At 38.6% G+C, this 24154-nt stretch overlaps 1 protein-coding gene across 3 annotated transcripts in view; it reads right to left on the bottom strand.

The window, feature by feature from the left end:
* Positions 1-289: 289 nt before the first annotated feature.
* PICALM (phosphatidylinositol binding clathrin assembly protein) overlaps positions 290-24154 on the bottom strand; it is a 39666-nt gene continuing 15801 nt past the window's right edge. Inside the window, exons 12-21 of one of the 3 annotated variants that reach the window (XM_009706630.1) lie at positions 20770-20919; positions 16042-16149; positions 14982-15113; positions 14863-14893; positions 13945-14044; positions 12121-12144; positions 10030-10089; positions 7716-7820; positions 2268-2370; positions 290-1286 (exon numbers count right to left, since the gene is read on the bottom strand). In XM_009706630.1, coding sequence (XP_009704932.1) covers positions 2278-2370; positions 7716-7820; positions 10030-10089; positions 12121-12144; positions 13945-14044; positions 14863-14893; positions 14982-15113; positions 16042-16149; positions 20770-20919 — 803 coding nt within the window. In that variant the 3' untranslated portion in view covers positions 290-1286; positions 2268-2277. The remainder of the gene's footprint in view (positions 1287-2267; positions 2371-7715; positions 7821-10029; positions 10090-12120; positions 12145-13944; positions 14045-14862; positions 14894-14981; positions 15114-16041; positions 16150-20769; positions 20920-24154) is intronic. The other 2 variants (XM_009706631.1, XM_009706632.1) reach the window with 2 other exon arrangements.

Genomic DNA, 24154 nt, shown 5'->3' with positions numbered 1-24154 from the left:
CAGAATTGCTTTCATATCACTGACTATCCTTCTGAAGGCCCCACTCCACCCAAAAGTTATGATGTATTTACACAGAGCACCGATCAACAGTGCTACTTTAATTCTGCGTTAACTAAATACCCACTAGACACAGGTAAGGAAGCTACTTCCCTTTTTTTCTTTTTACTTTTAAAAGGTACATGATCAGAAACATGGCACTAGCCAAATGAAAAGGCTTTCCCCCCAACACACACCACCTCAATTTATTTTTTTTTCTTTTTTTTATTTTTTTTTTTATTTTTTTTTTTTACAGAAAGGAAGGAAAGTCTTAAAGTGAAAGCAATTCCTCACATTCATTTTGGAAAGGCCTTATAATGTCAAATGTAAAAATAATGACATGCCAAGCACAAAGCAGTAAAGTTCCTTCCCAATGCACTAATGCTGAATTAAAAATGTAGTGCTTCTTCTAGTCAGTTAACTGTTCCCTTGCAAAATCCTAGGCACAGAATTGACTATAAGGATTAATGCATTTTACAGCTCTTCCTTAATTCCCATATATACTGAGAATTCATTAGATTCAGACCTTTAAAATATTTAGTGCTCTGTATGTCAGCTGAAAAGCATTCTGAATCAGATTCATTCTTTGTGGATAGAAATCAGACATACTGTATACATCCATACTCATTTTCATAAGGAGTTTTTTTTGATACAATATTAATGTTAAATTGATAATCATAAATAAATACAAACAATAATACATAAGGAATGTCTACTGCAAACTGAATATATAATTTTTTTAAAAAGTTAATTTCCATTACTGCTGTGCCTACACTTGTGAGGACTGAAGAAAAGGTAACTGCAGAATTAAGAGTTAGGATTTGACCCTCCCCTGCCCAAAGTCTCATTTTGAGTTACGGTAAAGGACACATCTCCATTCCAGACGGCATTTCGAAATGTCAATCTCAATTTCCAGAATAAAGGCTTCTCTTCGTACGTTACCGATTATGGACATTATTAGAAGCTGAAAGTATCGATGCGTTAGTCACCAGGACAAAAAAAATAGATCTTAGTCTTAATTCATGGCAATTCTTGGTTTTGTGTTGTATATTGATGTTTTCTTACGGAGTTGCCCCAGGTTCCTTCATTGGTCTTCATCGTTTCACTGGAGAAGTGATCATTTCATGGAAGAGGAGAGTTTGAGACACTGAAGTTCATGGTTTTTTCCTGGAAGTGGGGATTTACTGGTGAGCACATCTTTTTGGAAACGTTCCTTTCTCTTCCATCTAACACAGTTACATAAACTGAATCTGGAAAGATTAAACACCCTTGCGTTAACATCCAAAGAAGTAGGACTTCACTATAAACCTGTGTTTTCTTCAAAAACTTCTATTCTTCAAATACCCAAGCTACCCCAAGATCTGAAGTTTTGAACAGAAATAAAAAAATTTTACAAAATCAGAGCCAGAAAACAACCAAACGCCATCAAGATGGTTTTCCAACTACACCAGCCTTCAGAACATCTCTTTACATTAAGCTGGCTTGTTCAATGATAAAAAAAAACCCAAAACTACGTTTCCACACAATATTGTCACCAGTGGCAGTGTAACATAGATCAACATCATCGTGAGGAGAACTCAAAGTTATTTTTCATGCTGAACCAGAGGAAGTGCACAAAGAAAAGCAGACACTGTGTGCTATAAAACATACTCTTTCTTTACACTATGTATTCTTGATTTTTTTCACATTTTCACTCATTTTAGTCTTTAATTCCCACCTGCCCCCGACTGATAAAAAGCAGAACTCCAGTGCACACCTGTACCAAAATTTAACCCTCATACCCATGAAACAAGTGCCTCCTCCTGCATGAAGTGAACTCTTTGGACAAGCAACCTGATGGAGTGCACAAGCAGACTGCCCGCAGCAGTCAGGTGTTTGCTGATAACCATGAACCCTAAACATTTTCCCAATGGAATGGTAAATACCCGGTCCTACCAGTTCCTTCTCCCTAACTGCAGCAAGTACCACATGTGCTGGCTTTTGCAGTTCAGAAGGGAACTACCAAACTATTTCCGATGGACTAAAGCAAAATGACTTATCAGGCCTTTAAACCGCTGCAGTTATTAACTGTATCGAGTTTCCAAGTCACTTCCACAATGCTTCCAACTCAACATGACTTGTTTTTATTTTCTTCAGAAACAGTTCTAGTCATGTTAATGAAATGTGAATTAGAACTTTAATTTTGTCTTATATCACAAAAACCAGCATCTCCCCAGAATAATGGACAATACCTAAGTTGTTCTACAAGAAATCCTGGAGAGAGAGCTCTGCAAAGGGATCCTTTCCTGAGGCTCTGTGAGGACTCTGACTGGAAGGGCTGGATGCTGCAGACAGCTAGTAGGAAAGACGACAGAGAAAAGGAAAGAAAAAGAAAAAAAGGTCTCAGAATGACAGAATATGAAAGCTGAACGTGTAATGAAAGGACAAGGGGAGATTAAGAGGCGAACTTGGCAGAAATCAACTATTAAAACAAGGTGTTTGGTCATATGGAAAACAGAAAGCCTCTTCAATGGTTGGTGTAATGCAGAAACAAGTTGGACGTGACCCTCTGGAAAGGAAACTTCAATTGGCATTTGCCAAATAAGCAGATAACCTCGCACTTTCACAGCAGCTTTCTTCAAAATAAGATATAAAAGATTAAGGCTGACTCCTGTGAAACGGGTAGCACTCTCCCCGCTTTACTGGCAAAACTATGTACTGGGAGGGAGAGATGAGGCTGGGGGTCTGGCCAGAGCACGGCAGCTTGCCAGATGCCTTCCCTGGAAGAAACACAGCTCTCAGCATATTTTCCCCTCAAAATAGGATGTGCATAAAGACGCTGGAGAGCAGATAACAGATAATTCTCAATTTGAGGCCTAGAAGAACACAGGATATATTCGGGGGGGGCGGGGGGTCGGGAGGGTGCGTGGAAGATGAGAGTCTGTCAGCTGCTGCTGTTTCAGGTGAGAACTGAAGACTGAGACCGACTGTTTATACACTAACAAAAATCACACCCTATAACCATGTACTTCAAGCACCACACTACAAATGCAGCCATATAAAGCACATAATTTACAAGTAGGGAATACTGGCGTTCCAGCTGTTGCTGCTGGAAGGGACCAATAATCTGCAGGCTGTAATTGCAGGAGTATCTGCTATTCATTGAATTATTTTTTTTTTTTAAGCTGTTTTCCTTCTTTGTTAGTGCTTTCCCAATTATAAATGGTGCTTTAATAAATTCTATTTGCCCTTGTAGTTACAAGTAAAAGTCAGGTTTCTCCATTTCAGGTTCCATCATTGTAACAGTTTACTCATAATGGAGTCACTAATTGCCAGTGTGTACTTGCACTTCATACGATGTTTTTTTGCAGTGGGTATGAAGACGTATTTCCTTTGGAAATACTGAATGCCTGCCAATCTACACAAGACAGGGAACCTGCTTATGGGAACTGCTTGCAGAAGTGCCCAGAGTGTAAATATTGCCATTGAAAATTTAAATTTTTTAATATTAACATCTGTCTTGGAAACCACATGAGGAGAAGGAGTTCTTTCAGGATCAGTCATCTCTATCTGGGTTGGAATCTTTATCTCCCTCCTGAAACCTCACTCCCAGCGGGGCACTCAGATCCAGTCCCCATAAACAGATTATCGGAGACTCATGAGACAGAATGGGAAGCGCTTGAGCAGCCATTTCAGGATGTCAGAAGTTCCCCTTTTAAACTTGGTTCTTCCCTTTGGAAAGCTGTAGCTCAACGTACCCCACCACTCTCCAGGATTTGAGCCAGACTAATGATAAAGTCCAGCAGAGTCCTAATTTCAGCAAGGCACGCCTGCTGCAACTTGATTTTATGAGACATTCTTCCTCTTCATGGTCAAACGACTTGTACTCACATATTAAAAAGTCCTGTTAAATTGAGTTGGCAAATCTTCAATTGATATCAAGTCCAAAGTAATGTCCCGGTTTGAAAGCAGTGTGGAAGACTGGTAGGTTTAGAGCTCTGTCATTTGTGCAACATCAGCATGTAACCAGAAACAGAGGTGAACTTTCAGGAAGCCTGTTCAGGTTAAATACTGGGAGAGAACTTGACAAGGCTACTTCCTAGATGCTACAGCCAAATTCAGACAAGACACAGTATCTTACAGTAAATACACATTCTAACAAAATTCCTCTAATTATTAAAAAGGAGCCTAAAAAAAGTGGAAAGCATAGTTAGACAGTTTCCTACACTGCATCTATCCAGAATACTGCTTATAAATACATCTGAAAACCAGAACCTACCTTAGCAGTTTCTAAGCAGCATTTAAAACAACAGCACACCACTGACGTGTCAGGATTGTACCATTTTATATTAGCCAACATGATAATGTTTTCGGTGGTGGTGAATGTTCAAGCACTGCTGTTGTACATGACGACACTCAGGTCTTACAACAGGGCGCTATACCCCAGTTGCCTGTACATCATTCACATCTGGCTTGTCTGAAATATTCTGCACTTGCTGTACCGTATCATCTCTGCCATCACTCTGGCTACTCTTTAACCTTGTTTGGACCTTTGATTCAGCCTGTCCCTTCCTCACACACACACAGACACTCTCCCCCCCGCCAGCTAGAATTTAATCAAACAACTCCAACCATTCTCACTGCTCTGGGTAGCATGATCTAATACTTTGCAGTGAGGAAAGCTTGCTGTTTTATCATGATAAAACTATTATTTTCTTTCTCAAGCGGGAAATACTGACCCTAATGCAAAATAAGTGATTTAAAAGAAAAGAGGCACACACCAGTTTCTTTTAAAACCACAAATATCTTCTGCACCTAGATTTTCAAAGAAGCAACTGTTCTAGTCTCAATTGTTTCAAATTCTTTTGCCCTGAAAGAAAACAAACTAGCCGTGCTTTTGATAGCAACAATTAGAAATAAAGTTGCATGCATGTAAACAGAACACTTGAAAGAGAAGCAAAATAGGTATGTGTAGAGGTATGAGAAGTATATTTATTAGGACAAATCCTTAAGAGTATCAAGTTAGGAACACCAGTTTAAATTACAAAGAAACTGGACAACGTTGGGATGCCTGTTTTACCAGTCTGTATACAAAGCAGGAGGAGTTCCCAACACACTATGACTTGGCAATACAATTTTTCAGCAACAGCTTCATATCTGTCATTATGCTTTTAAGTACCTTCAAGTTTCTTTACTGTAGACAGCAAACCAGATCTATCAGCAGACTAGAGGTAAGCGATATGATCTGCTGCTTTAAATGTAAATATGAAAAACAACTTAGTTTTTGGCAGTGATGGTGCCATAGACAAAACTTGCACTAGAATAATGGTGTTTAGGGTGATCCACATGGGATGTAGGGAGCTTGAACTGCCTGCCTTTCAGAGAGCCATTATTCATTCTTTAAGATTTGTTTACTTACCCCAAGAACACACATTTTTATTTCTTTATTTTGCTGCTTCTATTTGTAGCACAATAGGAGCATGAACTAAACCTGAACAGCAAAATATGCTCTCAGAACAACCTCAAAACTAAACATACAGTAAATTTAGCGTAACAATATTGTAATTCCCCTCTGTAGCTATACGTTAGTAAATGCTACCTCTGCCATATACAGGGAAGAAGTTCTCACATGCAGCCTTTGTTTCATTTATTGATGTCAGATGTCTGAAAGCTCAACACCTGCAAGGAACACCGACTGCGTGTCTCAGGGAAAACCCTTCCCGGTCACACAGCAAACGTTGATTCAAAGGGTGTGTTTTCTATCAAATTAATTCTTACAAGAGTCAAACATGTTGTCAGATAAGCACAATAAACACAGCTCTACACACCTCACTTGTGACTAATTCCTCCAACAGCCAGCTGGGATTCAACCTAGACCAAGCCTTGCAATGTCAAATGGAGCAGGAAGGCTCACCTAGCTGCTCAGACATACCTACCTGTTTGTAACTGAATTAGGCAGATTTTTTTTTTTTTTTGAAACGTAGAAAAAAGAACTCTTATCCTTGAGGATCCTTTAACTTGTTCTCTATTTAGGAATTGTCACAAACACTTACCCCCTTCCGCCCCTTTAAATAACATAAAAACCCATGCGAAAGATACCAAATCGCGTAAGTGACAGTGAATGTGCAAAGCAGCTCTCAGAAGTCCAAGAGAAAGTCAATTCTGAACTGCATTTCTCTCTCTGTATGGAAGACAATGGATGTGCTGCCCACTGGCAGCGCACAGCATTGCCTCTCCTGTTAAAGGATCCAATTCAGGCACTGGAGAAGGTTTGAGGCTCTTTTCCCCCTACTGCTGAATTCTCCTCCCTCCACACTCTAGTCCCGAAGCCCACACATACACCAACGCATACCTAAGTGAAGTTATACACGCATGTTTTTAAACAGTCACCTATAAAGACAGAGCTCTTTACAGTAAGATCAAAATACAGTCCCAATATATTACATTTTCTAATCGACTCACAGTTTACAGTGTGAGCTTTGACAAAGAAACATTTGAGTGGTAAGTAAAACCACACCGTTGATACTGGAGTTGCAATCTGCTGCCTAAACTTGGCTCTGCCTCTAACTACAGTTCACAAACAGAACAAAGTCTTAATGATCTCAGTATTTTCTGAAAATAGTATGGTGTTCAAGGTTGTCCATCCCCTCTTCCCCCTATTTTTTTTTTTTTAAAAGTGTTTTTCCTACTGCAAAAAACTATCTTCAGATGACTATTGGGTTAAAAAAGTAAGTTCAGATAGAAACTGACTGATGACAGAAGTTTGCAAAACAAACAGTAAAAGGTAGGTATTTAATTCCAGTATTGATAAAGTCAGTTCTTCTCAATGTTCAAAGTAACCCTTCAGCATCCTGTTAGTCCAGTACGTTAGCTAATGAATCTACCCACCACATATCATGAGAAGCAGAAAAGCAGGCAATTTAAGGAACACTCCATTTAACAAAACACTTTAATGGGGAAAGGTCTGACAGATTGGTGTAGCTATTGAATGTCTTCACCATGCCGTAAATACCGTCTTTTGCAAAAACATGGAGGAATACGACGACCTTTGGGGAATATGACAGTTAAAACCAGATGAATGGGCCATGTGTCTCCCAGTGAGAGCAGGCAGTACTAACAACCAGGTGCTGGGTTGAAGTTTCACCACGTTGGATACCACGTTCTTTCCAAACCCATCTACAACATTCATAGACTTGCAAGGCTACATAGGCCCTGCCTGTCCCCTGAAAAATGCTGTAATATATGCATGCAGCTTACACTTTAAAAAAAGTTTACAGCTACTGCCAGACTTGCTTACTTAATAATCCAATACTTTAACGTGTAACAGGTCAAAGAACAGTGCCACACATGCTTAGGAAACAGCTGTAATAGCACAATCTCACAAAGCTGTACTTAGAGGTAAAGCAGCATGGAAGGCAAACTTTGGGGAAGCAGCCCATCTTCAGCCAACACACAGACATCAACTACTCTAAACTAAACTAAAGCGTTGAGGTAAACCTCCATCACATAGCCAGAAAAACGACTGCTTCAAACTCTGTGCTCCTGTAAAACAAACTTGATGCTGCCAACCTGGATGCGAGAAGCTAGGAAGCAATCCTTATGTGAACTGCTGCAATGCATTTGTCCAACACAAGAAAATATTAAGGAAGCTGACCCAGCTGTAAGCTGTTCCTAGCACCAATGGTTTTGAACATACACACCTGTGCTCCCGGTACAGGGCCAAAAGGGTTTGGTGGTCTCATGACTGGCTGACTGTATATTAAAGTTGGCTGTGTCATTACTGGTATGCCTCCCATCTGTGATGGCTAAAAAAAAAAATCCGGAAAACATCAAATCACACATAGCATTAATACATTGCAAGTATTTAAGGAGCGAAAGGAAAATGGTAAATGGGTGAAAATTCTTGGTTATATTTGACATATGCAATTGTCTAGGATCCTTCTACAATATTCTGCAAATAAAGGTTACTAGAAAGGAACATCAGAGCCTTTTCAAGGAACACTCTCAAAAACGACTGAGCCCATTTAATCTCTTGCTGCAAAGATGTGAAATGCTAAAATACTTGTTTAAGCACTAGCATTTGTGCTGATCCTCTTGTTCCCAAAACTGCGCTCTGACAGCATTTCTCTGTCTGCCTTTGAAAGCACAAGAACAGTTTTACAGTTATCAATGCAGAGGTGACAGAGTTCAAGAAAAACCAAAACCTGAGAACTCTACGTACAATTAACGTTAAGTCATTATGCAATCAAAGTCTAAAGTGTTACTGACACTCCAGCTGAGCCGAATTAAGAGTTTAACATGTATTAATGGTCTTAGAAGTCAGGTTTTACTGAACATAGATGCCCATCTCTGGCGCTGCTTTTGGCACTCCCCTCAGGCTTGGGCTGACGCCCAGCAGCAGCCCTACTGAAGCAATCCCCATGCCAAGCAGTTTTTCCTCGACTAATCCCAGTCCTCCTCCTATCCCACCATCCAGCTGGTTGGGCATTCACATGGTAAATCCACTCAAGAAAGTGACCCTGATGACAACAGCCTACAAAAAAAGTAAGTTACAAATAACTGCTGGCGCAATGAAGACAGAGGAACCAGCAGCCAGGGAATGCTAAGGTACGAATGAAATCGCCTGTCCCCGTACGACCTCACCAAGGGAAAAGCCTGCTACTGGACTGCCACTTATAAATGGTCGTGCTCAGAACTATGATGGTACCTACCACTGCTTTTAGGAAAAATTAAACACAAGGGTTGTACAAAGGGTCAACATTTCAGAGATTCCTAGCAGTAAATGTCCTGAGTACAGTCTGAGTGAGCCAGGGCAGTTTTCAGAGTGTGTTACAACACCTACTGCTCGTTTCTGGAACGGCCCCTCTCACCCATCTGCTCAGACATCGCACGCTTTTGAACAAGTAACCGCAACTCAGGATAACAGAGCTACGGTTCCTATTACTTCCAGTTTCCATTTCACATTCGCATTTAAACCCCACGATGAAAGCTGCTTTACAAAGCATGCAAGACTACTTTCTGTATACCACATGTGTTACCTTCCCCAGCTGCTGAATCAAAATAATTAAGAAAATGCCTCCAGGACCATCAAAGTTGTGTAGCTCCAGTTTGAACCAACAGTAGTAGTTTAATCACGACTATGTTGCACAAGCACATACTACAGAAGTTCATGGATGGGTAACAGGGAACATTACACTCTCCCAAAAGACCCTCAAGAACACAATCGGTCACTTTTGCAGTTCACTTACTGAGCAGATACAAGTTATAAATCATTAATCTAATTTGATTACAAGATGAAACATTTAGCTTATTTTTATTGTACACATCTGTGAGCCATTTAACAGACTAACTGTTCTAAGGAAGTTCTCCCCTCTTTTACTCACCCAGCAAAGCTGTGCTACATCCAAACCATACTACTGAAGAAGAGTTAAGGCACATCATTTCAGAAGTATTTTAAAATTTGAGGTAAGAACAAAAATTTGAACAACTTTTCAGAGCAGCAAGTTCAGGTTTATGTCAAAATCCTTCCAGTACTGGTGTGTCACCAAGAGATTCAATTCTCAACCAACACCACATGGCAGTGTCACAAACTTGCAGTTTTGTAGCATGGGTCATTACAGATACCTTTTGCTGAGGTTGGCAGCAGGTATTTAAGGAAGGCTCCACCTCACCGATAAAACATTCCTGTTGTGAATGTAGCTACCCAGGCTCACATGAAACACTTATTTCCATGATACACTCATTTCTACACCAATAAAGCCCACCAAGAATAGATACTGTCTTAGTTTTTCATAAACTTTTAAAAGTTAAGTGAGGTAAGAAAGGGCAGACTATTTTAGACAGAAACCACAGAAACAGTTCAGAAAACCAGGACTTAAGGATTTGGTGACGAATAAGCCAACAGGAGCTGAAATTCAGTCTTCGGTAAAACAGTTCAGAAAAACAACTGCTACTGAACTATAAGCAATCAAATGATACAGAGCCTCTGACTTGAGTTGCAGGAGTTCCACTCACCATCCCATAGCCCATCATTCCTGTCGGCGTTGTGGCAGGATATGCCATTACCGGTGGTGCCTGGTATGAAAAACAGGGGTGAACTGAGAGGAGAAGATCAGCTGCCTGCTGGTAAGACATTGCTTTCTAAGAGTCAACTGCAGCACTTAGTTTATTAGGAATATGGCAAAGAATAAATAGGATTTGCAGTCTTGTGTCAAGAGTGTATCCAAATTATTTCAGATAGCATACAGTACCTAAGCTACAGTTTCTAGGTGATCTTGGCAAATCTATAATTATGTATTTGCTTTTAACCTGTTAGGATTCTGGCTGACTAAACTAAGTTGACAGCTACCATTCTCTCAGCATCCTGTTTAAAGAACACAGTACGAGACAGAGAAGTTTGAGAGAAAATACGCAGGAAGCAGAAGCCTTTTTTTAATCCCATGAAGTATATATTCTATTTCAATATCAGAAGTAATGGTACACAAGGAGTCTCAAAACAGAATTTTAAAGACTGAAAGACCAAATTACCATTGCTTCTGCCAACATTACAGAAACTCTCTTCTCTTAGCCAGGATGTACACGCTACGGGGATTTCTCCTACCATGCTTCAATATAAATTCAGCTCTCACATGAATATCCAACTTGCATTCCCTCTCACTCACCCACTTAGCATAGTGAATTTGAACAGGTTAAAAGTCCTCTTAGTACTTTGCAGATATGTTTATAGTACCCTTAATCTAAGTTAACTTCTGCGAAGTTACAGCAAGATTGCTGTCAACAGACAAAACCTGGGGTGAAGCTATGTTTTGTAAACAGCTCGGCAATATATACATAGAAAACCAGCTGATAACTCTTAGAAAGAAAAATATATAAAGACAGTTCTTCCTATACTAACCATATTCTTCATTCTACAGTTTCATTATCCACTTTCTAAGTTAGCATTAACTCTTACAAGGACAAAACCCCCCCCTTTTTTTCCAGACTATAAATTGGTGCTTATGAATATTCAGATAACTTGCTGTCTATCCACTCTACCTCCTGTTAGACTCTCCTTTAAGAAAAAACAGTCTAATTTTCACGCTACTGCTGTGGGGATTACTATTCATGACAAGACAAAGGCCGTATGTATTTCTTGGTACACAGAGATTATTGATACAGAAAAGAGGGAAGTGACAAAATAGTAGTAATACTGGATTAAAGCAGATAAATTTTAACATCAAGAATAGGAAGCAAAGCCGCTTCCGAATTCAGTTCTGAGGTATCAGCTGCCTTTTCATAGCCAGTGTCACTGGCATTTCAATTGCCATCAGAACAGATTTCCCCGATCAAGAATTATCAAGACCGTGTACTATCCATATATTTCACACAGCTAGCAAAGCTATCCTGAAAATTACTTTTTTGGTTTTGTTTTGCCTGTGTACACACACTTACACACACACAAACATGCTGACTAAATTAATTTTTGAGTGCTCAAGTATAGACCTACCATCCTTTAGTTACAGAGTTACCCTGCAATAAAAACAGAATACAGGGAAAGACCAATATCACTGTTGACATAAAGAAAAAAAATTCCTTTGAAATAAAAGACTGCATTCCTCAGACAGCAAGCACAGGTTATTGCTTGCCCTTTGTAAACTGTCGGCATGGATTTTATTTTTTCATATGAGCATTGATGACATATTGGTCTCTCCCCACTTAAAAAAAAAGAAATCAAAATCTACCATAAACGTGGATAAAGTGCCAAGTATAACAGAAGCCCGTGAGGTTTCATGCAGTTATTCAAACACAAACGTTTTTATCTTCATTCAAAATTCACCAAGTGCATTAAAGGCAGCACAGACATACACCCCAGCTCTCTGGCAGCAAATGGTACAGTTTAAAGCAAGGAAAAATAATCTTGGTATTTCCCATGCCATCATTCGAGTCAAGAGCCTGCAGACCACCTATGAAGTTCGTGTATGCTAAGAAAAGCTCAATTTTTGGCACACCAAAGATTTTAAAATGAGAAATGTGTAAACAGCAAGGAGGTTATGAGATTCTGCAACAGCAGTGGTTAATATCAGCATGCCAGTTGATTGCAAAAAGGCTGTGGGTTGTTTCACTTACGTATTGTGGAAAATGCATGCCATTCTGTATTTCCCAGGGAGAACAATTACATAATGCAATAACACTGGATTAGAAGCAAATACTTACACAACGGAATATACACAGATAGCATTTTAGTTCACAAATACATTACATGTTTACCCCAACACATTCTTGCAATTCAAGTCATTTACTGAGACAACACATACCTGTGATACTGTCATCATTAGTAGGTTTGTAATTGTTTTGCATAGTCCATTTATTTGGTATATGCCTTTTTTCCAAAGACAAGAAAGCCTTATTTTCAAAAGCATATTTATTTAGCAAGCAGCAGCAATTCCACAATAAATAGACCAGCAGAGGAAAACAACCTTTTTCTTTCCCCCTAGGTTATTTCTGTTTCAAGATTTGTATGTTAATAGAACAGTTTCACAGGAAGAAAAGTGTCTCAACAGTATCTCTAAATAACAAAAGCTGTTGTAATATAATGTAATGACTTATCACAAGAAGATGTATATACAAGACATGAGTTATTAAACAGACCCAAGCACACAGGTAAACTCAAACTATCAGTCATTAGAGCAGGTGAGTTTCTTCAATATCTGCACACCCTCCAGTAAGTTCCACAAACATTTCTCCCTACATAAATGTAGGGAGTTGATAAGGGGCACTCAGCAGGGAGGACGTGGTGGATCCAGGGAGACAAGGTCTCTCTTTCCAGATCCACAACACTGTATTACTACACTGCAGATACAGCCTCTCCCAGTCAGTTAGAGTCAGATGCAATAAATCCTCAGGGGCAGTTTGTTACCTGTTCTGCCCATGTACAGTTCTCCAGGCCATGGGGGAAAGGGTGAGTAGTGTTCACATGCAAAAATGTTCTGTTAGCATTGTGAAAACTACTCATGTAAACCCTGAACATGTAATTAAGAGCCCTCGCTCCACATGCTGCCCCCAAAATCCTTGCCAATACCACCTGCTAGGATAGGCACTATGAAGTTGATCACCAAAATTGACATGCATTAAAAACAATTCCACACATCGGGGCAGGAAAGCAGTAGTTAGGTACATTAAGAAAACTATACCCACATCACTGCACAGACACCTCTACAAGTATCAAGAGGATTAATCTCTCGGCCTGTTCTCATCCCTAGAGCAGGCTGAACTGTATTGTATACATACTTGATGTATTGGCACACCTAAAGAACACACTTTTCACACTTCTATTTTTCTAGACTGCAAAGTGCCCCCGCTCCAATTCACAGTTTTATATCATAGAACCATAGAATGGTTTGGGTTGGAAGGGACCTTAAAGCCCATCCAGTTCCAACCCCCCTGCCATGGGCAGGGACACCTTCCACCAGACCAGGTTGCTCACAGCCCCATCCAATCTGGCCTCGAACACTTCCAGGGATGGGGCATCCACAGCTTCTCTGGGCAACCTCTGCCACTGCCTCACCACCCTCACCGTGAAGAATTTCTTCCTTGTATCTACTCTAAATCTTCCCTCTTTCAGTTTAAAGCCAATGCCCCTTCTCCTATCACTACATGCCCTTATAAAAAGTCAGTTGAGTGAAACACCAAGGCTGCTGTCTTGCCATGAGAGAGGCTGGTCAAACGCTACTGAAGTTTATGCCAAACCCGCACATCTCACATCAAACTATTTACTAGAACACAGTTAAGAAAACCAAATCCAAGCAGAACACATCTCAAACTAACCACTTCTTCAATTTTCTACTACCCTTTTACTGCAACTATAGACCACTTTCAGATTTCTTCGTGACACATCAGCCTGCATATCTAAGTTGCAGGGAACTCACTATTTTAAAATGAGCATTTGCTTACCAACGTTGGAGCATTCCACGCAGTTGTAGGCGCAATCTTGGGTTGCCAGTTGGAACCACCTGTTAGTTTCTTTTCACCTGGCTGAGTCCAGTTTACATCACTTCAAATAGATTTTTTTAAGAATTGTTAGAAAACATTGGATTTTCTTACAAAACTCCCTCAGGTAAACACCGTTTCCTCTTGGAAATATGGCTTCTTTTGTTAGTGAAGAAGCTCACTTATGTCCTAAAAGGTCTCATGACAGCTTGTGTTGGCTAGAAAAAGTAAGGTCAGATGTCCAACAACAGCCACCTCAGCTTTATCTATTCTCAGTCAAGTTCCTCAGTATAGGTAAGTTAGTCTAGTTGACTTCCCTTAGGTCAAGATAGTTTAGTTAGAAACAACTGCATACTAGATTTCTGAATGATTTCAGAGTTGGCACAGATGGTTCTGATAAGCCTGAAATTTGCTAATCACATTCTCAACTATGCTACTAGAGCAGATGTTCACTATTTTAGAACATGCCCTGCTTCAACATTCACTTGTCTAAAGGTCAACAAGTCAGAGGCTGTAGTTTCAGTCTTTAACACAGCTCTGCACACACTCAGATCAGACAAAGTATTTAAGGTGTGCTAAGATTACCTACAATTAAAGAAACATTTTGATGAACTCATTTCCTAAATATATACAAAGCCTGAAAGGAATCGGAGACAGGAGGACACCACGCCTCCTGTTATCACTGTCACTACCACTCAGTCAACTCTCATCTTCCAACAGCTCTCAACAATTCATTATACCTTGTATGAGAAACAAAGTACAACCCCAAATGTGCTCTGAAGGTTAACGTTACGTTGTTATGCACAGGTTTGAACCTGTACTTTCATAAAAATTTACTATCAAGAAAATCAAAATGCTCAACTTTTGATTAAGCATACTCACTTTTTAGTAGTTCCATTTCCAATGCCCAAATCTGTTACAAAGTAGAAAAAATACTATTGAAATTCTATTCATTTAAAAGAATTAATTAAGTATTTATATGTTAGTGATTCAATACTTACTGCCTACAAGATTGGCTAAAGATGAATCCAGATCATCTGACACTAATTTGTTAGGTGGTACTTTGGCAACTGGAAGACTCTGGTTTTGAGAGGCCACTGTTGGTTTTAGGAGACCACCTAGTTCATCAAATCCTTGGAATGATAAACATGAAGTAAGTGATTTGAATCACAGGTCTCCCATGAATGTTGCGACAGTCAATTAACTAGACAGCAAGTTCAACACAATGGCTAAAATACAAAATTTAACCTAGCAGTGCTACGCTATACAAGAAGGACAAAACTTATTATGTCTCTTGATAAAGGAGATATTTACTACAGAAAGGAGATTTCAACTTTACTAGTTTAACCTACGTGAGATCAATTTTACACGGAATGGATTCACAATGACTGCAAAGCAATCAAAATGTAAAACAAAATAAAGAATAATACCTAAAGCATTTCAATCTTATAAAAACGCATTTGTATTTGCTTTTAGTGGATCACTGGTTTGCCCACAAAGAATCTGATGTCAAGAGTCCAATCTCAAAAGACCAGAAAGTATTTACTTTCCAGATACTCAAAAGAACAGAAAGGGTACTAACTATGACTACAATCCAAATTAACTGCATACATTTTGATAATTTATCACTCTGACATAATCTTAACATCGAAAGAATAACATGTAGTCAAAGAAGTGCCAAAAATGTGTTGCACAGATATATATAATTAAAATGTAATTTTACCTCTTCCAACCATACTCTACAAATACAGGCTTAATTTCAGATAACAGCACATAAAACTGAAGGCTGTCCACTGTGTGAAGTTTTAATGCAGAAAATATTTAAGTGAAGGAAGTCAATGTAAATATTTCAGCAGGGTGCACATAGAAATAGTGTCCAGAGAAAAATTATATGATTAAGAAAAACTGGATGAAGAATACTGCTATTGACATTTTAAAGTCAGCTTTCTTTTCTTCAACTGGAACACTGTGACAGCAGTATGAGTAAACACAGATTAAGACATTTATACCTCAAGAATAAAAAAAGTTAAAGGACATACGTCCTTTATTTTAGTGTCTTACCACCAGAATCTAGGACAACATTAGAAGATTTGTTTCCAAACACAGACTCAAAGTCAACATTAAGGCCAGTTGATGGCTGTGGTTGAGCAACAGGAGATGGAGTGAACCCTGTGAGGAAAAAGAAAGAAGTTGAACGTTTTTATACAGCATTTCCCATGAATCCACCTTCTTTATGCAAGACAAGCCAAATAAATATGTAGATTATTTAAGTACCGCAGAAAGACTAGTAATACCTCAAAGGTCCAGATTATACCCTGACACTGAGAAGCATGTAAGAGAAAGAGCTGGAAGTACTTGATTTGGAGTCACTCCTCCAAAGAAAGGTTTTGTCTCAAAAACTGGACAGGTGGGCCATAAAAGACACTCCTCCCCCCAGCTGCTAAATCTCTGGACTAACTATTCACATCTTCCTTACTCTTTTACCAAAAACTTAAAATTGTTGAGGAAATAATCACCATGCTTTTCCAGGAAGAGAAGCTGGCTGGGTATAGAATCTGTTTCAAGATTACCTGCCTGAAGATTATTCCCTCCATGTTTTATATTAGTTGAGCAGTACTCTTAGATACAACTGGAGTAAGATACAAATCATCCCAAGGTGCCTGACTAGTAATGCCTTTGATTTGATAGTCTTAATACTAGTAATTTTTATAGTGCTCATTTAGTTATTTTTGGACACATATTTTGCAGGCAACCATGTTTTGCAGGTAAGTTTCTAGTAATTATGGCATGATCTGGGGAGTTAAAGCCAAATCAACTCCTGTTCCTGTCTGAACTTACTCCATTTGCCTTCTCCTATCTATCTGTAAAGCAGTGTTCTCCAATACACAATTTTTTTCAATACTGTGAAAATTTATTGCAGTACAAAGCATTGTCTATGATGTTCAGCAGTATTAAGTTGATAGTTCAATAATACGGAAGCGAATACTGATTTGTTTCTAAAACCGTATTTTTTAGTGTTATATATGATCATGCACACAAGCGTGCATGCATATCATCTTGATATTCAGGCAATTACTGAAGTAATTATTACTTTATATGAAAAGCACAAAAAAATACAATACCATCTTGAAAGCTAGCTCTTCTGGTTTCTAACAGAAAATTTGATGATACAGAGAAACAAAAGAAAAGGATCACAAATACTTCAGCAGTCAAACATTGCACTGAGCAGAAATAACTAACAAGGAATACTTCTTGGATTTCTTTTAGCTTTCTGTGACAGCACCTCATTTCAATCTTACTGTTTTCCTGAAAGAAGTCACATTTCACCTGAAAAATTAATAGCTATAGGATGCTATCCTCGAACATAAACTTCACAGAAAAAACAAATTTGGATTATCTGTTCCTTCCTATTTGTCTTAAAGGAACATACAACTCATAACTCAAAAGCATCCATCACTAAGAATTTAAACAATGTACTTTTCATTAAAAAACAATCAAGGAAAACAGCATACAGCAAAACATGGGAAGCAGTAATGTGGGAAAAGATAGGGAGTAAATAATCAACAAAACAAAATGAGTATCTTTATGACAAATATACCGTCAAGTTGTAACAAGCCATTTCAGAGACTCTGAACTGCGGATAGGAATTCCTTTGATGGGATGTCCTGCAACTCTTAAAACCGTGCCTGTACCAATAGAAAACTTGACTTACAATAGCTCATATTTTTCTTTAGAAAATAGCCTTAACTGAAACAAGCTGAGTTTCCTGCTCTCACATTTTAGGAAGTTTCTAGCTTTATGAAGCTAACGAGGTGAGACAAGCCAGAAGACAAAACAATACATAGGACTCCTTTGAATCAGCCTCTGAAAATGATCAAAAAACCTACTCCCAGTATCAACCACCAGCCCAGGGCATTTTGTCTAACTTGGATGTTTTGAAAGGTGCAAAGGTCAGTATTTTTAATGGAGTTCCTTCGAGACAATAAACCAAGACTTGACAGAAACTAATCATCCTGCTTTTTGGATATGGAACAAAGGGAACAGAATCATATGTAGTATTTAACCTTTCGTTAAACGACTCTAGCTAATTTCTGTTCAAAGACACTAAACCAAAACGTGACTTTATGGTGCTTTTAAGAACTAACTCTTCCAGAAACCATTTATGGAAGGTATTCCTAACATTGTTGCTATGCAAGGTTTAAGACTCCCTGTTCAATCTGGGTTAGACAGATTATCATCCATCACAGTCCACAGCCTGTCTAGCGACTGTCAGGATGGTATTCCAGAACAGGCATCAGCACTGGGTTACTATACAGACATTACACAGCTGCACAAATGATTAGCCAGCAATTTAATGCAGCAAATACCTCTTTCTCATGTTCTGTTGCAAAGCTTTGTACTAGTTTAGTGCACTGTTTAAGAGTAATGTATCAACAAAAATGCCATAAGCAGCAAGAACATCCCAATCCCTTTATTTTACAAACAATGAGGTAGAGTCAGATGAGAAGATACTGACAACATGCAAGTCCTTCGCATGGCATTGTAGCAACATGTAAACTACAAGAGATCCTGAAATGGGGAGATACTCATTTTATGTTTAGACTAAATAAGCCTTGGTTTAGCACAAACTGAAAAAATATATACCATTTGTGACAACACACCTAGCACAAGCACAGGAATAAAAGCCGGAGCCGCTCTAATAAGGCACTTCTGTAGCCAATAACATACCTACTAGTTCTAGGCACACAACACATTCAAATTTCTGTGTTTGTGGTAAGGCTGTATCCCATTACCTACCTCCAAATAGACCAGCTACAGAAGAAGGCTCATTGCGGAAATGAGAAGCATTAGGGTAAGCTTGAGGACCACAAAAAGAATCTGATAAGGCGTATCACACAAAAGAGGAAGCCAGGAAAGGAGAAGAGGGAGAGTTACAGAAAGAGAACCAAGATATACTGTTTATCTGCTATTCAAAAACTTAATTTCAGGTCAGTCTATAAATCCACATATACTCTAATAACATAGAACCAATGGAATGAAATCAGTACACACCAGACATACAGTAAGAAACAAGTTTAACATTATCTAACACAAAAGGGGAAAGCACAGTTTCAAAGTTACAGCTACATTAGGATAAATACTTTTCTTTTTTATTTTTTCCCCAAGCAAATGCCATGTTTTACACCCTTAGAAGAAATGAGTGTAAAAGCTTCAAGGCATTTTTCTTATACCTGAAGTATAAGGATACAGCCCAATAGTGGATTCATATTTGGTTGCCACAAAGGGATTTAGTTCAGTAAATGGATTGTAATGATCTAAAGAACCAGAAAGAGTTATTTTAAATCCACGTTCACATTATCATAGCACTTTGTGCTATAGCTAAAACTGCATTTACATTTCACATATCAATTTGTCAGGAGGCCACACTTTGGTTTTAGATATATCTACAGAGAATGAGATGCTGGAAGGGAATGCAATGTATCAACGCCATCCATCTCCACTGACTTCAGGGCTGTTGTGTGACGAATAGTACACAAACCAGCAAGTGCCACAAAAACCCAACAGGCTCCTTGTTCACAGCCCTGCACTGCTGCAGCTTTCTGTATGCCTGCAGAACACATTATACAGAGGAAACCAACCTGATTGAATAACCCCCCTACTAAAAAAAGCTGTATTTCAAATAATCATTCTACATTCACATGAACCATGCACATTTTATTGGAAGCATGGGAAAGGCCGATTAGAAGCACAGGTCAGATTATTACACAGTAGTACCAGCTTAAAGTATTTGTATACTACTGCCTCAGCCAACTAATCCTCCCTGGGAATTGTGGAGAGAAGTTTGCAGCAAGAGTTCTTGTGCTTGATCTTGGTTGCCTTCTCTTTCCATTAACCAAAGACAAACTAGTTAGCTTGGGTGACAAAATGTAGGTGGTATGAATACTTCTAAAGACCCTTTTGTTTTATCTCTGTTAACAAGTATCAGAGACATCAAAGATCTCTTTTGTTCTAAGAGTCTGGATTCTTCTGTGATCAATTCTAGTGGGGTTCAGCCTACAAAAAGAAAGCCCGTGGTGCAGCACAACTGTCTTTAAACCTAGATTTGCTTAAGAACAGAACCAACACGTAATTAATGGATTTTTTAGTCTATGAAAGCTAACTTAATTCTTCATATTGAAAAGTAATCAAATTACTACGCAGCTGCACCAACAGAATTGTTAGAAGGATTTCTAATACAACTGCCATGCTGAATCACCCCCAAAGTAAGATTTCAACAGTTTTAAAACGGCTAGGTATTAGTTTATTGCCTAATACGTAAACAGTTTGAGTAGACCATGCACCCGAATGTGCATGGCTTTATCAGTTTTGCTAATGCCAGCATGATTGGGGGAAAAACATCCGCTACCAAAAAAATTAGATTAAGCTCCTATGTTTAAAAAGAACATTTCAACCTGAGGAACAAAGCAGCAGTGTTTTCTTCTCGTTCTCAGGCATATGTAGTATTTTACTTTAACATTCCTAAGCATAAGAGACCTTGTATAAAACCTCACTCAAACAACTGCTTTAACTAAGTTCCTTCGCATCAGGTAGAATCCCATCTAGGTAGCCAAGCAAGGATTTTAACACCATTTTCGTGGCACAATTACTAAATCAAGTTCTATCATAGCACAAAGTCAGCCCCAAATGACCAGCTTTTAGTCTGCGAAAGGCCCCGCAAATATACTTTAGAAACTGACATAATGTTAAAATTTTTAGGAGATAGGAAATTAGTTTAAAATGGTACTTTACCAACAAACATTTCATGTGTGGGTGTCCTACTGGTGAAAGCAGATACATCAGAAGACACAGACAGATGAGCAGCATCGTTAGTTTTTGTAAGGAAAGGATTTAGGTTTGGAATGGCATCATCAACACTATCAACAGTAGCAGAAAAAGGATCTGTTCAATTCCAGAGAGCAAGAGAAAGAAGAAAAGGGAGATGCATTTAGTCACATGCTGCTTCCTAGGTATAGAAGAGTACGAGTTAAGAGTCCAGGAAGTATAGTTTTCACCTGACATCTCTAAACTCGGGATGACCTAGCTAATTGTTTAATTTTCAAGTTGTCCAGAATTACCTGTTCTCTGCTCAAGAAAAATAATACAGATATTAGCTACACTTTTTTTTTTTAAATTAATACTACCTTGGTCTTATGAATTGTGCTTCCTCCTGAGTGTGCTTTGTACTTAAAATTAGTATGGTATTCCTCTTTAAACTCGTTTTGCTTCACTCAGTCACGTCTTGACACTTGCAACAAATTCCCTGGAGTAGAGACTACCTCTTAGCACAACAGAATCCCAGGTGCCAAGCAAGGATTCGATGCAATACCATCCTGAGGATAGCTTTAAAAACTCGAATAAAAACAACAGAGCTGTACTTTCCCTTCTTCAAACTGTGTTTATGGATTATTTTTTTTTTTGTTACTGAGCATCATGAAATTTTCAAGAGCTATGAATACACCAAGGCAGCATACAGGACAAAAGCACTTTCCTTACTACTGAGGGCATCAGGAGCAGCAGGCTTGTGGTGGATATGCCATTAGCTGCAAGCAAGCAAAAACGTGCTCTGCTTTGAGGGACAACAGCCAGTGAGCAGTGACAAGGAAAATCTTCCTTATTAAAAACCCGTTGGACCATACTGGGGAATGAAGGAAACCTGTATCTGTGCAAGTCACTTCCCAAGGCACATAGGAGAGTTTCAAGGCTTCCTGAGAATAGATACATCTTCCAATTTAAAATACTCCTGTACTCCAGGATCCAACAGATAAACAGGACAGAAAAGCCAGCTACAATACTTGTTGACAGAAGGAGCTGTGGTTTAGCTGTCTGGCTTCAAAGCACAGGCATCCTTGATGGAAAACTCAAGAACTCACTAGTGAGATCAGCAAGAGTTGCATCTAGCCCTATTTGTTTTATCACAGTGCCTAGAACTGCAACTTACTCTTCTAGACAAAACCACTACAGAGAAATGTCTGAATAATAATTATAAGAGAGATTTCTTAAGTACTTCAGTTTCTGGCCTATTTTTTTTTTTTAAAACGTGGTTAGATTACCAATTTATCCCCAACTCTTGTACATACTACCATGAAGTATGCAGCAGCTTCAAAATCTACGTTTTTTTTCTCTCCGTGAATCTGACCTCCTGATTCTTAGCTATAAATCCCCCACAGTTTGATCACATGTAGGTTTCAGTCACATGCAAGTCCTAAAGAAAATGGAATTTTAAAACCCTAACTGCATTATTCTTCGCAGGCTTAATACATGTTTTGATTTTCTGCAAGCTCAAAATGTCTTACTGAGTAAGATGTGACTTCTCTCCCAAATCGCCTGGCTACATTGCAAGAATGACTGAAGTACCTTAAAAGGTCTTTTTCTAAATCATTCAGTAAGCAAAATGAGTTTCCAACACTGAATAAAGGATAAGCAGAATAAGCTAATACAGTGTTTGTAACATATAAGAGCAATACAAAACTTTTTATTGTCTTATGTATGTTTTAGACAGTAATATTACCACCTAATGCACTTGTGGGCATGCCAATCAGCCAGTCACCTGAAACTCAGTCCTTGCTTTCAGGTACTGCTTAAGTTGTTGTCTGCTTTGAATGCTATTCTAGAAGCTGTAGAACAAACAGATCTGACAATAAAACAGGTCAGGTTATCCTTTAATCAGCTCATGCGTGCTTTTTCTGTTGCTGCTTCACATTCTTCTGATTCTATTGGTTCTCCTTGTAATTGGAAAAAATCCAAACAGATAGGTCATACTTATTATTTCCACACTGATACATCTGTTTTGCTTCTAAAGTTTAGGTACAAATTGATAGCTGGCAAATATACCAGCCACAGCTGGAATGGTCTCCAAACAATCCCAATGAACAGCTCAGATAAAACAATATGAAAGAAGGTAAAACACATATTTGTTTGAAACTACTGTCCACTGGAAATATTTTACACATGCACTCAATAGGAAAATTACTAAATACTACTTTCTCTTCCCAAATCCCAAGGTTGTATATGGATTTTCACGTGTTTTGACTAGTAAGACAACGCAATACAGCTTTAGATTGTCAAAATTTTCTCAGAAGTGTAATCTGTTCTCAGAATGTTCACTTGTCTGCTCCATTCTAATTCTAGCCAGTGTGTTCAATCTTGTCCGAGTCTGTCATTAGCACTGGCAAGTTTTGAAAGGTAACTGAAAATTAATTGGGTTTGCATAATCAGATTTTTAAAATTGCTGTCTTTCCTGACAGCAACACCTCAATGTTTCTAAAGTCCAGTTTCATCCTTGAACATACAAGGCATCTGTTAGCATCAGTGGAAGCACTCTGCACCTCCAGGATATCATTAGGCATTAACGATTCAGGTGTATTTAAAAGAGTAATTTGAATTTTGCTAAATTCTATCTTTAAGTTACTCAACTAGAAGTATTTTACCTCAAAGAACAATGACAAAGGTTTTTCAGTGGCATCTCTTAGAGTTTGAAAAAAGTAAACTGAAAACATACAGTTACAGAACCTATTGTCTGGGATTTTTTGAACCTTGTTAGGTCTAAAATTTTTGGAAGCACAAGACAAAAGGCAGCAACCCAAATCTAGTGCTTTTGTCACAGTTTATCCTTTCATTACACACCTAAGAGCTGCTGCACAAAATTTTCAACAGTAACTGATTTTAGTCCATTGCAACTTGTACCTGGTTTGATACGCTTCTCAAAGTCACCATACATACCAAATACAAACATCATCATGTCATAAAATTACCTAAGGGAGGGATGCCGTGCAGTGGTTAGAGCACAGGACTGGAAACAGTTCAGGTTCCATTCTTGGCTCTGCCACTGACTTGCTGTATGACTTCAGACAAGTCAGTTAATTGCTCAGACTTCCCCGTCTGTAAAATGTGGAAAGCACTTCTTATCTACGTCACCTATGTGAGGTGAGTGTTCATGTTGGTAAAGCTGAAGAGATTTTTTTTTTTTTTTTGGATGAAAGGCAACACCAAAAAATGGCAATCCCAGAATTTTAGCCTAAAATTTTAGCAGACAATACAAAAATCTTCATTGTTAATTAAATCTTGAAAGTGTTTCAATAGTAAGCAGGTATATGAATGACTATTACTGAAGACTCTTACCAGGAGTAACACAACA

The sequence above is a fragment of the Cariama cristata genome, unplaced genomic scaffold, assembly GCF_000690535.1.
Source record: "Cariama cristata isolate BGI_N322 unplaced genomic scaffold, ASM69053v1 scaffold18768, whole genome shotgun sequence".
NCBI lineage: Eukaryota > Metazoa > Chordata > Aves > Cariamiformes > Cariamidae > Cariama > Cariama cristata.
This window is presented reverse-complemented; position numbering and strand designations above follow the sequence as displayed.